This window comes from Thamnophis elegans, chromosome 1 (assembly GCF_009769535.1).
Source record: "Thamnophis elegans isolate rThaEle1 chromosome 1, rThaEle1.pri, whole genome shotgun sequence".
Lineage (NCBI taxonomy): Eukaryota > Metazoa > Chordata > Lepidosauria > Squamata > Colubridae > Thamnophis > Thamnophis elegans.
The window spans coordinates 86,583,844-86,600,352 of NC_045541.1; the positions used below are offsets into that span (position 1 = coordinate 86,583,844).

At 38.7% G+C, this 16,509-nt stretch overlaps 1 protein-coding gene across 1 annotated transcript in view; it reads left to right on the forward strand.

Moving 5' to 3' along the window:
* The window catches only part of SWAP70 (switching B cell complex subunit SWAP70), a 41,172-nt gene that overhangs the window by 13,089 nt on the left and 11,574 nt on the right, over positions 1-16,509 (forward strand). The window contains exons 2-7 of the mRNA XM_032223248.1: positions 345-485; positions 6,585-6,758; positions 7,311-7,538; positions 12,947-13,093; positions 13,819-13,927; positions 15,259-15,440. Coding sequence (XP_032079139.1) covers positions 345-485; positions 6,585-6,758; positions 7,311-7,538; positions 12,947-13,093; positions 13,819-13,927; positions 15,259-15,440 — 981 coding nt within the window. The remainder of the gene's footprint in view (positions 1-344; positions 486-6,584; positions 6,759-7,310; positions 7,539-12,946; positions 13,094-13,818; positions 13,928-15,258; positions 15,441-16,509) is intronic.

Sequence of the window (16,509 nt, forward strand, 5' to 3'; positions counted from 1 at the left end):
TATATTTCAAGCCTAGAGTTAAAATAGGTTTACATGCTCATTCTCAAGCCAGTATACGTTTTTGGGGTAGTAATTATTCTGTATGAATTCCTAAATTTTACAATGCAAACTCCCTTTTGTCATTCATATATCTCATTAGTTCCAATGGAGTCCGTATTTTCTCAAAAGCAATATTGCAAGTGTTTCCCCTCTCCTTCAGTATTTAATAGCATCAGGAATTATATAGCATCCCAGAAAAAAATAGTAGCAAACTATATCTGTATTGTTATCCAGAAATCTATACAAACAGGTATGGAAAATAACAATGAAACCATCTTAATTAATTTGTTTTTCTCTATTTTTAGGTCCTTTCTCACAACCTCTGCACTTTGTTGAAAGTTCCTCATGATCCAGTGGCCTTAGAGGAGCATTTTAGGGATGATGATGAAGGGCCTGTTTCTAATCAGGGATATATGCCTTATTTAAATAAATTCATCTTGGAAAAGGTATGTGTGCCTCTATTCCTAATTGCATGGTTAGTTTTCATTTGAGCTTTTGTTCTTTCCAACCCAACAAAATACAGGAAATATGTAAAGATCTTTGCCTTGGAACTCTTGTTAGTCACCTGGATAACTCTCCAAAGAATGAACAGAATAGGACAGAGAGACCAAAAAAAAAAAAAGGTTCAAATTTGGAAATGGGAAGGATCCAACCAGGAGCTGTAGAGAAAAAGTTCCAAATGATTTTTTTTTTAAAAAAAACCCATTGCTTTCCTATAAAAAAGTTGACTCAGAATCTATCAACTGTCTCTCTTTTCCCTCTGATCATTTGACTGAGAACAGGGTCTTTGCAGTCTAAAGTGATTCTTTACTGAATATACAGTATTTTTTTACAGCAATACTTGCAGAGAAAATAAACCCTAACTGAGTTATTATTTCCCGATCAGCCTAGATTTGTTGCAAAGAGATATAATCACATTCTGCCAAGGCGTAACTTGCTGTTTCAAATTATTTCAATAATTATTAAAAATGCGATATTAACGAGTAGAGAAGAAAAATAACTACCTTTATATGATTTGATAAAAGAAGGAAATTAAATTTAAGATATTACAAGATTCAGAAAAAGAATAGCTTGACAATGCCAAACTTCAAACTGTATTATCAAGCCGGCTATCTAAGTTAGCCAGGAGACTAGTTGAGAGAGCAGGATTTCCAAGTAATTTATATAATCACTTTTAGCTGGATACAGTGTCTAACAGTCAATAATAATTCAATAAGAAGTAAGTTAAAAGTATGGAATAGACATAGGAAAAATTAGCTCAGATTTATCACCTATTGCTTTGTTATTAATCATGTGTTTTCATGAAAATGGAAAGAATGGTGAAGGAATAAGAAATTGCAAGATTTAATTGTCAATAAGACAAATTTCTACGAGTTTCTCTGTCTGAAAATTATCAGAATTTTCAAATTGGTTCCAGTAACCTCAAATAAGTAGTAGCGTTCTAAACAGTTTTTTGTCTAGACCAGTAAAACATTGTTATAGCTGACTGCATGGAAAGCATGACTTTCCTTGGATCTCATGCTGCTGTATAAGAACTACTCGGTAGATGTGATTTTATGTGTGTTTGTGTGTCTTTGCAAAATTTATACAGAGAGTCCTCAACTTATGGCCATAATGGAGCCTGTCCATTACAGTTGTAAGTCATAACTATTGTAAAGCAGGTCACTCATATGACTCAGCTGGTTTTATCTTTCTTGCAGTTGTTGTTAAGCAAATCAGTTGTCTGCTATGGTCTGGTTTTGTCAAAAACTGAAAGTAAATGGTGGTTTTCAGCAAAACATAAAACACAGTCATGTATTCCCAAGATGCGGCAAATCCGGTCTGGTTGCTGAGCACCTAAAATGAAATAACAGGACTGCGGGTTGGTTGAGGTGGCCATTGAAACGTTGGAACTGGGTCATAAGTTTTCCTAGGGAGGACTGTTGTTACTTTGAACAGCTGCTAAGTGAGTGGTCTAAATCAAGAATACTTCTGTGCTGCTTTAGTCATATATTTAAAGCAGTCTTTGGGCACATACCAGAGGTGGGTTTCAGCCGGTTCTGAATGGTACGCCCGTACCGGTTGAAAGAATTTGGCGTGCCTTCCCGTACCGGAGCTTCTGGGGGCCCGGAACCAGAACGGTCCCTCCCCTGGCCTGATCTCCCCCCAGGTTTTGGCTGGTGTGCGCGCGGAGGGAGGGTGGGGAATCCATGCAGAGGTAGGAAATTGCATGGATTCCCCACCCCCTTCATTGGAAATGAGGTGGCTGTCAGAGGAAAGAGCAGTGCATGCCCGTTGGCTTGGTTGGCTTATCCAACGAATCCTCCCTTCCTGTTAATTCTTCTGTTTGAACAAGCCACGTGGGGCACGCTCCCTTGCTTTGACAGCTGCCTCGTTTCCAATTGGGGGGGAGGAAGAAATCCATCTTTTCCATCCCTCTCCATGAATCCATGGATCTCCCCCCCAATTGGAAATGAGGGGGCTGCGAGTGATCGCAGCGCAGGGCGGTGACTACTGCTCCTGGGCTCGCTGTGGGTAGCGGGCAGCGCCCCGACTCCCCCGCCACCGCCGCGCTGACCACCCACCCGCCTGCCTCCAGAACCGAGGCAGGGCAGAAGATCGAAAGATGTGGAGCCACAGGCTCCCCCCTTTCCCCTGCCCCACAGCTCGCCTCCTTGGGTGGGACCAGGGCACGTGCAGGGTGAGTGGAGTTTGCGACCAACTTTAAAGTGAATGAGGCTGTTTGTGACTAAATGGGACAGAGAACATAGAGGAATACAAGGGAACATGGAGGTAATCTAGTCCAACCCCTTCCCAAGGCAGGAGTCCTTCCTTATCTTTGAGAGCTGTCAGTGACAGACATGAGGGAAATGGTGTCTGTGTGAATGAGAGAGAGAGAGAAAGAAAGAATAAGAAAGAGGAAGGAAGGGAGGGAGGGAGAGAGGGAGAGAGAGAGAGACGGGGAGAGAGGGAGATAATTTATGATCACAATTGAGCCCAAAATTTTGGTTGCTAAGCAAGAGCATTGTTAAGTGAGTTTCACCACATTTTCCAACTTGGCCACGCCCACCCAGTCACATGACTGCCAAGTCATGCCCACCCCGGTCACATGACCACCAAGGCACTCCCACAAAACAGGCCACACCTCAGAATAGGTTTAAAATTTTTTTGAAACCCACTACTGGCACATACTTATTCTGTCATATGTAAAGCAACAAAGTTGAATAGTCATAAATTTGGTAACAACAATGGTGCAAATGTTAGAACTATCTTGACTGGTATGGGATTATAGTTTGCCATCATTATTAACGTGCTACTTTTTAAAAAATTGAATATACATACAAAACTGTGAAGAACCTTTTTCTTCAAGCTTAAAAAGCTTTTATCCTTTTAAAAATATGTAGCAAAATCTGGGAATAGAATAAGATGTAAATATTTAACTCCAAAAGGTGAACTTCCTTGTTCTATATGTCTAATTACAAATAAAATCCCCTGAGATTTATTTTTTCAATGTTATTTCATCATTTTACTGAAACTCAGTGATTGGGTGAATATAACCAACTTGGAAGCTGGTAATAAATACCACAGGAATCTGATTTCAGGTATGAGGAAGCTGTAGAATTATTTCCCACTTCTCTGAATATCTGATTGTGGAAAGTGGGGCTTGCACAAAAGTGGTTGATTTTAAGAATCTCCCTTCATATTAAGTTGAGAGATTGATCCAAAGTGGAGAGGAAGGTGGGGGCATAAGAATTAAACTGAGGACTGGGTTACTTCTTCCCAAAAGGGCAGATTATATCTCTGTGTAGGATTGATTTCTCCTTTAAAGTTACACACACAGGAAAGCAGTTAGTTTCTGGAGAGGAATTATCTTGGTACTTGGTAGCACTTGAAAGAAAGGTTCCTGAATAGACAGCTCTATCTGCTTCTTTGACGTTGGATGAGGTGAGACATATGCAAAGTCCTAAGAAATTGTTGCTTTTCAAAACTGTGAAAGCTTTAAATTAACGGTTTCTGGGGAGCCACTTAAGAAGCAGTTTGATGCAGTGGTATAAATCACCAGGCTAGACATCAGGGGAGTGGGTTGTTTACGTCAAAGTCAGCTGGATGGCTCAGGGCGAGTCACTTTGTCTTTGTTTGAAGCACTGCCCTAGGAAAAGCAGTGCCAAAAACATTGCATGGACCTGTCCAAGCAGTTGCCAGCAATCAGCAATGACTTGAAGGCTCAGGCACACACAAAGTGAACACAGGTAAGATTTTCTGTGTGTCACCATTGCAGCCCCTCTGCAGGATTCTTTCTTTCCTAAATGTAGGGTATTTTCTCTAGTAGAAGATAATTTTCAATCAGAGATTCAAAGAAGCAGTTTTGAATTACCAACACGATAGGCACATGTCTTCTGCACGTAGTGTTAAACAATACACCATCTTTAAATAGTGAAACTTTGGTCCCAAAGAAGACTAGATTCAGTGCAAGGGGAAAGGTTTTCATTGGTTTCAGGGTAAAGTTGTTTTTCAGTGCAAACACCATGCCTGATGATCTGAGCCAGGTTGGGAACACGGGGGAAGGATGTGATAACCCCATTTCCTCCCATATTAATGCCTTTATATTAAAGTTATATAGTAGAATATGGTTGGCCTTTTACCATGCTTTTTAGTATGTGCTACGTAGTTTCTTACTATATATGGATCAACCCAGAGGTGGGATTCATTTACCTTCCCTACTGGTTTGCAAATGTGAGCGCACATGTCTGCGTATATGCACCGCAATTAATTCGTAATTTAATAAGCTTATATGCCGCCCAATCCCGTAGGACTCCGGGCGGCTTACAAATACAAGATAAAACAAAATAAAAAAAAGGGGAAAGACAGGAACAATTTAAAAAGAACACACCATACACTCGACTTAGCTGGGGGCTGGACCTCATTCATGGGTCAACAGCCCCAGGCCTGCCGCAACAGCCAGGTTTTGGTAGCTTTTTGGAAGGCCGCGAGAGTGGGAAGGGTCCAGATCTCTGCGGGTAGATCGTTCCACAGGGCCGGAGCAACTACAGAGAAGGCTCTCCCCCGAGGGGCTGCCAGCCGGCATTGTCCGGTCGACGGCACCCAGAGGAGGCCCAGTCTGTGAGTTCTTATCGGCCGTTGGGAAGTATGTAGCAGGAGGCGGTCTCTCAGATATCCAGGTCCACCGCCTTCTGTGCATGCGCAGTGCTCGCGGATTATGTCGGGGCAGGTGGGCGGAGCCTGCCGTAGCCGCCGCTACTGGTTCGTCCGAACTGGAGTGAACCGGCTGAATACCACCTCTGGATCAACCTGGATATATTGGTTATTGATTGAAAAACCTTTTCGTTAAAGTGATTGCTTGCATATCAGTGTTTTAAGAATGCAGAATTTTCTGGCCATACATTCCAAGTATCACTCTATTGTGTTAATATAAATACAGTTTCTTAGGCAATGATATTTTATGGAAAGAATATATTTTATCAATTATCATATACATTTTTCTTACTGATTGCTTGCTTTGACGGAAATCTAGAAAGTTTATTTAGCTGTATTAAGAGCACTGGTTCTGTTCTGTTCTTATCCTATCTACACACAGATCATTCAAGATAATTTCCACAAGAAATACAATAAACTCTTGGTTTAACATTCGTTTTCCTGTCTCACATGTCTCCTGGAAAACACCTTGACCATACCAATTAGATTTACAAAATACTTTCTCTTCTGTTCTTGATGGCAAATGAATTAATTATCTAGCTCAGTGGGCAAGTCTTAGCTTTCAACAAAGTGTGGACTGTTGAACTGGGAGTGAAGTGGAGAAATGCCCAGGCTGGCAGTTTAGCAAAAAGAAGCAATGGGTAGTACAGTTCTTTTTTTCTTTTTTCTTTACAGTCTAGATTTTGAATCTGAAACTTCTAATTAAGAACAAGTTATGTTACAGCAACAAGTATCAAGAAAGTTCATGGTTTTTAAACAATTGCTTCTTAAATATTTACACTCAAGTATAATGTGGCCTTGAGGGTAAAAAAGAAGAAAAACCAGTGATTGCTGTAAAAATAAGTAGTAGATAAAGTCTGAACAAAGAATTATTATTTTTTTGCTAGTATTATCAGTGTAATCAAAAATAGTGTGGTGGCCTAGTGGTAGAAATGCTAATCTTTCACTTGGATGATTAATCCTTAGGATAGTAGATGTTTCTCTCTCGGGGTGCAAAAAGAAAATACCTCTTGCAAACTCAACATAGGCATCAGGAAGGACATCTGGCCAGTAAATCAGCTTCATTCAGTCTCCCCAACTCTTTCTCAAATTAAAGGATTACAGGGTCATAAAAGAAAATAAATGTTCCGCTGTAATCAAGGAAGTAGATGAAGTGCAGTGTTTAACAGCTGGAGAGGTGGTTTTTGAGAAAGTCTACACAATAGGTATTTTGTTTAGCTTCAGTTGTCTGAGAAAATGCTCCTTTGCTGTTGGTTTAGGAGTGGAATTCACAACATCTTCCCACTGTTGCTATTGTCATCCTGAGTTTATTGTTGAGTCTTGTACCATACTTTTTATTTTATTTTATTTAGGTTCAAGACAACTTTGACAAAGTTGAATTCTATAAAATGTGCTGGACTCTGTGTGCCAGAAAAAATCTCAAGAAAAGTACATTACTCCTTACTGATGAAGATGCTTTTAAAGTATGGGTCATCTTCAATTTTCTATCTGAAGACAAATATCCATTAATCATCGTGCCAGAAGAGGTATGAAAGCATCAGATTTTTTTTTCTTTGAGCTAAGTAGAACTGATGACTTTTTACAGTATTTTTTTACATAACAGAATAATTTCTCTCCACTGATTTTTAACAGAAAAAAATGATCCGTCAATTCTGTGTATGTTGGTTCATGCAATTATACATATTACTGACACAGAGCTATTTTTCTCACAAGCTCAGTTTTCAGCCAATATTTTGGTCATATGAGTGGTACAAGAGAGTCAGTTGCATTCAGTGTTTAATGCACTAGACTGGAAACTAGGAGACGTGAGTTCTAGTCCTGAGGCATCACACCAGATGGGTGACTTTGGGAAAGGTAGTATCTCTTAGCCCTCAGAAGGAGGCAATGGCAAACCATTTTCAAAACATTGCCAAGAAAAATGCAGAGGCATGTTGAGGCAATTGTCAGGAATCAACACTGACTTGAAGGAACACACAAAAAAAGTGCAGTTGTGCAGTGTTGAGAGATTTTAGAGCAATAGTTTTTCCTACACATATTTGTTACATTCATTCAGCTGTTGTGTATCTTTTTCTATACAGATTGAATATTTGCTTAAGAAGCTGACAGAAGCAATGGGATTAGGTTGGCACCAAGAACAGTTTGAACATTATAAGATCAGTTTGGATGCCAATTGGGAAGGTCTTTCTGTTTGGGAACTGATTGAGCTCATTGGAAGTGGTCGGTTTAGCAAAGGGTTGGATGGAACAACAGTTTCAATGGGCATTAATGAAGTCTTCAGTGAACTTATATTGGACGTATTAAAACAGGTAAGCTCAGCCTACACACAGACAAACTTGAATGAATTATGCAACATTATTTATGCCTCATAAAATTATATGGAAACAAGACGTTTTTCATTTAGAAAAACTGTTTGGTGAGTACATTTTATATGAAGGAAAGCTAAAATTCTCAGTATAAAAATAATTGAAATTAATGTAGTTTGAAAATATATATTTTTTGCCACAAGAAGTTACTTCCTTGTATATATTGGACACCTATATCAATTAGATGAACAAATAAATTCTCATTATTTTAATCAGCTTCTGCAATTCATAAGAAATTAAGAACCCTGAACTGAAAAACTTTTGCTGTGTTCTTTATGAAATGTAAAGTCCGCGTCCCTATTGGATAGGTATTCACTGCTAGAAGAGTTTTTGAAATGAAAGTTAAAATTCTAAAAATTCTACATCACTCTGTATTTAATCTTGGGGTACAAAATGCATCATAGAACTCGTATACCAGTAATTCAGTGGCACCATTTCTGACTAACACATTAACAGTTTAACATGGGATTTTGGGCTGACTACCAAATATGGCTCACGGGAGGTAAACATGCCATCTGAATTTTTTAACCCACAGATTATAATTTTCTACAATGTTAGAAATTATAATTGATTATATTAGATATAACCAATAAAAACAGGTTTGGCCCCCCCAATATTCTCAGACTTGTTTAGGGCTAAGCTAATTTACCCAGAGGTGGGTTGCTACCGGCAAAAAAAAAATTGTGCTCGCTTGCTTTGCTCACGCACATGTCAAACGTGTGCTCCATGCACATGCGCATTTACACCTAAAAAGGTCTGCACATGCGCAGAATGTTGGAAAAAGGAAAACATTACATTTCTGCAATGGAGATTGTTTGCGCATGTGCAGAACCAAAAATCAAGATGGCACTGCCAACAATAGAATTGGTTTGGGTGCATGGGCGGCCAAGTTACTACCTACTTGGCTGAACTGGTCCGAACCGGTAGGAATCCACCTTTGAACTTACTCCATGCAACTAAGTCCTGTAATGTCATGCAAATCACTTACTGAGGATTTGATCTGCCTTACTCCCAAGACCAAAATGATATCCTAGGTCAGAGCTGGGCATTTTATGGTCCCTGGGCCACATCCCGCCCTTTGGCTCTCCCTGTCCAGCCCATGTGAGGTCAATCGGAAATTAGAAATCAGATCTAAATAAGCACATGGCAGGGTAGACAGAAGAAGCTGAGTCAGATCCCGCTTTGTGCAGTTGCCGTGTGCTCCTTCAGTTTTGCTAATGGCCACAGCAGAGCAAAGAAACAAAGCAGTTTTCTGCACATGTACACTGCTTGCCCCTTGCCTAAAGCAGCCTGAGGAAGTGGTAGTTGTTAGGTAAGCTCCCCGTTGGGAGAGCGAGTACGTTCAGCGAAGAGTTGTGAGAGTGTTGTTGGAGAACACACAAACCAGCATACAGAGACACTGCAGTTTAAATAGACTTTTACTTTTGTGGAAATAGAGATATCAGAGTCCATCAAACAGTCCAAGTCATACACGGTTAAGACAGTCATCAATGTCTTTCAGTTAAGGGATAATCCAAATAGCATAGTCCAGTATCATATAATCAGTCCGGTACACAAAGTTTGCTAACAGTTGCAAAACTTACAATAGCTCACGGCGCTTTCTAACAGCCAGCTTCCAAAACACTCAGATCAGATCAGCCCAGCATCTAACGAACAGAGAGCTAACAGTCGTTCTGGCTCCCTCTTATGGCCGGTTGAGGAAAACAGCAACCAATCACATTTTACAGTATGATTTAAAGAAACAGTTACACCATTGTTACATGATTTATATATTGCCAACCCAACCGTTAGATTATATTCCTAACAGTAGTCATCACATGTGGGAACCCGGGCTTGGCCATCTCCCTCCCCCTCAGTCAAAGTGTAGCCTTATGGGAAAATGGTGGTTATCAATATCCTGTTTGCCACAAATAGTAATGTGATGATAAACATCTTAAAAGCACAGAGAACAAAGTTTTGTAGGACTTAAATTCTACAAAAATGCATACATTTATTTTGCAGTTTTTTGTGGTTTCTCAAATTTGAATACGACATGAAACATGGAGCATATGAGAGCATAAAGAGGAAGCGTAAATCTCAGAAGTCCAGGTGCATGGCTGGGAAGGAGGAAGAGTGGGAAAGATTTGCTTAAAACACATGTCAATTGTGGTTTAGTTTTAATGCAACCAAGGCCCCTAAGGATTGGTTGCACATCTGACTCAGTTCTGTCAGGCGATTCACTAATATTCCCCAAATTTAATTTTCTTTGTAAGGCATTGTGATTAAGTGTCCTTTGAGCACAGCACAAGTTTCTTATCATTGATAAGTTCACAGCACTGCATGGAACAAATTACATTGCTGCCCGAAGCTCTGATATTTTATGATAAAGCATTTTTAAATAAAAAGCATTTCATTTGCCTTTCATGAAAGTTTTTAGAAAAGTTATCACATGTTGCAATTGATCTAAGACATCTAGCTTAAATCTAGTTTTCTTTAAACTTAATTCAGTGCTTTACAGAGATTCAGCAGCATTCATATTGTGCTTTATTTTAAGGATAATATATCCTCCTTATAGTAAAGCATTGAAGAGTTTTTATCTTTAAAAATATGAAGTTGTGTATTTGTTGTGTTTTAGTTGGTGAATTGACACTACAGTTCAGATTTCTAAAAACAGGTAGAAGAGAAAGACACAAGAATTAGTGAGGAAACCCATTTAGTTAAGATTCATAAATGTTTAACAAACTTGTGGATTGCCTAAATGAATAACTTTCTGAAAGGCAAATAGGATAGACTGTCTAGCTGACTGTGATGAACCATGATCATGATCATCTCAACTCTTGCTTTAGTTGGGTCTTCTTCAATAAAACTCTTTGTGATGTGTCAGGACATTGTGAAGATCAGAACTGAAGGAGCTTGAGACTGATAGAACAATGGATGTGATATTTATATGTTTGAAATGAATGTAAATATCCAGGACCAGATAAATGGCATCCTAGGACTTAGGGTATTAAAGGAATTAATCTAACAAGCTCTCATGCAGTATTATTGAGGCATCCTGAAGGATTTGTGAATTGCCAGGGGCTTGGAAGATAGTAAGCAGTGTTCCCAACTTCAGGAAGGAGAAAAAGGAAGAGTTAGCTGACAGTATCTGGTTTCCCACCCAGAAATTAGGTCCCCATAGTAGATGAGCTTATTTAGTGTGGTGGTTGTCTTTTTATTTAGTTTTGCTATATGGATACAATGTTCCCTTATTTTTCTTTATGTTTAACCAGTAATGTGGTTATTTTATTGATTTAACATTCAAAGATTTATTAGGATACAAAAATTATATGCATGCATGTACTGTAGAACATGAGATATGTGAAAAATATCTTGGAGTAGTATAGGTAGTCCTTATTACCAAATGTCTTGTTTAATGGCTGTTCGAAGTTACAGTGGTCTAAAACCAGCAGCTTTGCCACCTCTTCTCACATTAATGACTGTCATAGGACCTTGTGGTCTGGTGATCACCATTTTTGTACTTTCCAAAAGAAATTCTGATATGCAGAATTAATGGAGAATGAGGAAGTAAAATTTCAAGTTGCAATTGTGTGATGTCTTGCTTAACAGCTGCAGTGACTCACATAACAAGCACATGGGAAGTGACATTATAAATCTGCCATGGTCACATGGTTTTTCAGTAAGTGACCATGGCATTTAGCGATGGATTTGCTGGTCCCAATTGGGCTAAGCAAGGACTACCTATAATACATTGCAAACTGAATATGAATCAACAACGTAAGGTGGCTGAAAACAAGAAAATACAATTTCAGGCTGCGCCGATAGAAGCGTAATTTTGAAACTCAGGAAGTAATCTTTCCACCCTATTCTATTTATGTCTCATCTTGAGTACAATGTCCAGTTCTGATCACCACACTTTAAGGAGGATTTGGAAAAAAAAAAACCTGGCACATATTTAGATAAGGGCAATGAAGATGATCAGGGCACTAAAAACTGTAACCTATAAATAGTGATTGGGATAGTTTAGCTGCCTTTCTTTGGATATGTGAAAGAATTTCAAATAGAAGACATCTGTTCCAGAATATAGGACATGAAAAAATGAATTTAAGTTACTGGAAAGCGGATTCTGTTTGAATTTTAGGGAAGGAAAAAGCCTCTTAACAATAAGAAGTTATTGTTACACTTATTGTGTTCTGGGAACAGAGGATGGAAGAACGGAGGCGAGACATAATGTTTAGCTAAATTTTTATTAGTTCTAACAACTTGGCTCACAGTGACAGCTCAGCTAACAGCAACAGCTGATTCTCTTTCTTTTATAGTCAGCTGTCAGGTGGACAGCCAATCAGAACGAATGTCTCCTCCCGCTTGAATAGCGGACCGGAGTGAAGCCTTAATACACAACAGAACTAGTTATCCAGGAAGATGGTGGGTTCCCTTTTATCGAATCAGTTCAGGTGGAGGCTGCATGGCCATTTTTCAGGAATGCTTGAATTTGGATTCCTTTATAGTTAGGCTATTAGATTTGATGCTTAAGTAGTCATTTCCAAATCTGTGATTCTAATGTGAGTTCTCTTTCATATTGCAATGTTTTAAGAAAGAAAAATAACCTGGTGGGTATTTATGCTAATAAAATTGGTAGGAAAAGATTCAAGGGATGATTCATGGCATATTCAGAGTCTTTGGTGTCTAGTAAATTATTTCATGTTAAATAATAGAATGATCTATCTTTAAATGTGAATTTCTTTCTGTCTCACACTATTTAAATAGTTTACAAAGTGGATTTCTAACAGGTATGTACTTGTGTCTTTTAAAATTTTCAACAGGGTTATTTGATACTGAATGATAGATGATAATTTGCGCCTTTCAAAGACCTATTTTGTTTACATCATGTAATCCAGTGGCCCCTAACCTTTTGGGCACTGGGGACTGGTTCCATGGAGAGAGATTTTTCAGTGGATGGGATGGGATGTGATTTCTCAAGCTGCCTGCATCCCGTGGATGAGGTTTCACTTGTTTTCACAGCTGGTTTCTGGATACTGCGGAGAGGTGTCGGTCCATGGACTGGGGGAGGTTGGGGAGTAGAGGCTGATGGTCACTGTGCTTAACTGGTAGAGAGGACTTCTTCTCTATTCAATTTCTTCTCCATCCAATAAATGTCAGGGTGGGTGTTTTTTTCTTCTAAGTATTTGCATTTTTTTCTCACTGAAAATAAAAAGTTGAGTTACTTCGATGGTTTTTCATAAACTGTGCTTATTAAAAATTATATTTAAATGCCTACAGTGATTGGATTGAAAAGTCTGATTAATATCTCTTGAAGAATTTAAACATTCCAAGTTAAAATTATGTAATAAAGTAATTCTTTGTTTTTATAGGGTTATATGTGGAAGAAGGGTCACAAAAGGAAAAACTGGACAGAACGTTGGTTTGTTTTAAAACCAAATGTTATATCCTACTATGTTAGTGAAGATTTAAAAGACAAAAGAGGAGACATTGCACTGGATGGCAACTGTACTGCAGAGGTAAAAATAAATGTTTTTTAAAAAAACTTTTCTAGATGATGAACATGAAAACAACATAACTTACATAAATTTGATTCAACCTGTTGGATAAATTCTGGAATTTTTATTTTTATGGAAAATACAATGGAGTGCTAACAATAGTATTCATGAAAAGAGGGAAGAATCTTTATTTTTTGAAATGCCCATTCAGGATTCTTAATTTATGGAATTTTTGTTAACCAGTGAAAAAGAGTAGTATATATAGACTATAGCGCTGGGTTTTTTTTCTCTCTGACATGCCTAAAAAAGATTGCACACTTTATTTTAATTTATGCCTGTTCCTGTAAAGGCTTCATTAGAAGCGGGACATAGCTTGTAAATATGATTCAGAATAAAGTACTTTCCTTGTGAAGAGCATTGATCAACACCATTTTTATCTTTATAGTATGGATGTTCTAAAAATACATACCACTCAGATATTTTCTGTCCATACAATTATCTATGGCACATTTTGTTCCATGAAACTGGGAGAAAAATTTGAATTGCCCCAAATATGCCTTGTTAGCTTGTTTTAGAAAAAAATGATATAACATTTATTCATATTTAACTTTTGTGTATGGGGATATTATTTTGAGGATATTTCATATGTTCAGAGGCTCTGAACTAACAAACAATATTGTAAATGTCAATTCAATGTCATATTTGTTATACTTCATAGAAAACTAAATCTAATTTTCCCTTATTAGGCCTTGCCCGACAAAGATGGCAAAAAATGTCTCTTTCTTATAAATAATTCAGAGAAATGTTTTGAGATTAGTGCCTCTGATAAGAAGAAGAAACAGGAGTGGCTTCAAGGTAAACTTTTACCATTTTGGTTGATAGAAGCCAGCTGGGAAGTTTGTAAATTCTGTTTTTCTATTCACTGCATAATGGAACCTCCTGTTCGTGTGCCTGTTGTGAAGTCACTTATAAATCTGACTAATAATAAGACAGTAGATGTCCTACTAAGCTTCAGGCCAGTGAAGAGATAGGACAACCATTTGTCTGAAATGGCATAGGCTTTCCTGCCTGAGCAGGGTGTTGGACTAGAAGACCTCCCTTCCAACTCTGTTAATCTGAGTTAAATAATTATCTAATTACTATTTCTGTTTCTCTCTTCTTGCCAAATATTTTGGTTCTGTATTATATGTCTGATTGTACATCTGACTGGTTTTATCACAGATTAACCCCCCATGCAGTGATTAGGGTGAAAAATGTATTTCATTGTATGGAGAACTAGCATTATTACAAAGTACAAATTGTATTTGATATTAACTGTTTTCATTCTGATATTTCACATACCATGTTTTCCCGAAAATACAACCTGTCCTGAAACTAAGGCCTTGCCACATTTTTTGCGTGGGCAAAAATATAAAGCCCCCTCTGAAAATAAGCCCCTGGACAATCCCCCCTCCAGCCAGGCAGAGCACCGCTCACCGACCTAGCGGTATCCCGAAGGCGCCAAGCCACATGGCGATCTACCCACCCCCAAGCTCCCGCGGCTTGGCACATTCGGGATACCCCTAGGTCAGTGGGTGGAGCTCTGCCCGGCTGGAGAGGGTGGTTCCGCGAGCGCCTGTTCTGCCCCCAGCTCGCATGCCTCCCAGCCTCACCATGCCCTGGCCCAGCTCTCCCTGCGGGGCCAGGGTACCGCCGCCGCTTTTACCACTGTGCTTCGAGCATAACTTCTTCTCTAGTTTCCAAACTCCATAATTTGGCTTCCAATTCTTCCAGCAATGGCAGCTCATAGAGCGCACTCCGATTGCTCGTGAGTGTGGTCACCTCATGGTTGCTTCACCCCTGAGGCTATGCCTGGCTCTTTGGGAGCCGGCTTGCAAGGGAGCAGCCGTCCGGCAACCCCAAAACAATAAGTCCTCCCCTGATAATAAGGCCCAAGGCATATTTTGTGGGTCAAAAGAAAATAAGATCCTGTCTTATTTTTGGGGAAACACGGTACTATAATTATATATCACTATTACATTTGATATTGATACACTATGGGGATTTTTTTGGCAAACAAATGTGGCTTTATTTTTAAAATTATTGATGAATGTTAGAAACCAAACAGCATTGTAAGATTGAAAAAGTAATAAAGGTATTTATGGGCTTAAGCTAGAAATATTATTGTGGCTATTCTAATTATTTAGCCATTCAGACAATGGTAAATCTGCTGAAATTAAAAAGCCCTTCACCTCATAAAGAGGCACGCCAGAAACGGAAAGAATTACGCCAAAAACTGCAGGCGGAACAAGCAGAACTGGAGAGACAAATGAAAGAGCTCCAAATAGCAAATGAAAATAAACAGAAGGAACTGGAAACCGTCCGAAAGGTAAATCTGAGATTTTGTAGCATTCTAGAATGTAGGATTAGTACTTTAGTTGTAAACTGTATTTCTGAGGCCATAGATTTGAGGGGACTATAGAAGTCATTGTTCTTCTTAGTTCTTTTTATTCTTGATTAATGATGTTCTTAGAATTTGTCTTGCTAAATAGTAGGGTCTTCTGATTTTGTTTCAGGCTCACTTAGTTCACGCAACAGAACTGTCAATGTATGATGCCCTGAGGAGGCTACATTTCAGGCTGTTCACTGCAGAATTTGACATTGATTTGGACTGAGGGATTGACTGGCCCAGGGCCTCATAACTGGCTTCTATAGCTAAAACACTAGAACCAGTCTACCCATTATTTGTCCAGTAGCTTAACCAATACACTGTGGTTCATGACTATAGCAATGTATGTATTAACATATGGAAATAAAATAGTCAACTTTCCTAGGAAAGTGTCCTGAACACAATTGTCTAAAATCAAGTCTTCAGGGCATTCAGAAAGGAGGACAGGTTGATGAAATTCCTTCTTAAGATTACAGCATTGCCACAGGGAATTGGTAATTGCATCATTCTTCTTAAATGTTTCTGGAAATGTTAGCTTATGGAAAACTCAGAGGGCAGGAGAAATTATTTGTCCCCACAAAGATTGGGGATGAATATAGATGTTTTATTGGATTTAAAGAAGGAGTTGTTGGAAGAAAAATGCTATGTACTGAAACCACGAAAGTTCTAGTTTGGAATGATAACAGAGGTATTTTTCCCAGTAATTTGCACATTGCTTATCTTAGTTGTTTTGCAGTCAAGGAGAGGTTTCTTGGGTGACGCCAGACACTCAGTTAAGCTTGAAATAATTTTGCAGACTAAGGAAATGATAAGTGTGTCTGCTTTTTTTCTCCTAATGCTTTCATATGCATGAGTATTTTATGCCTATGAAAGCATAACTGTCTGTAAATAATAACTAAGATTCCAGATCTTCATTGGCAGCTTTGATCATTGCAGAATTGTTAGGATATTTCATAGCTAAAATTTGACATATGCACATCTAAAATATCTTTAATGGTGATTGTAGGAT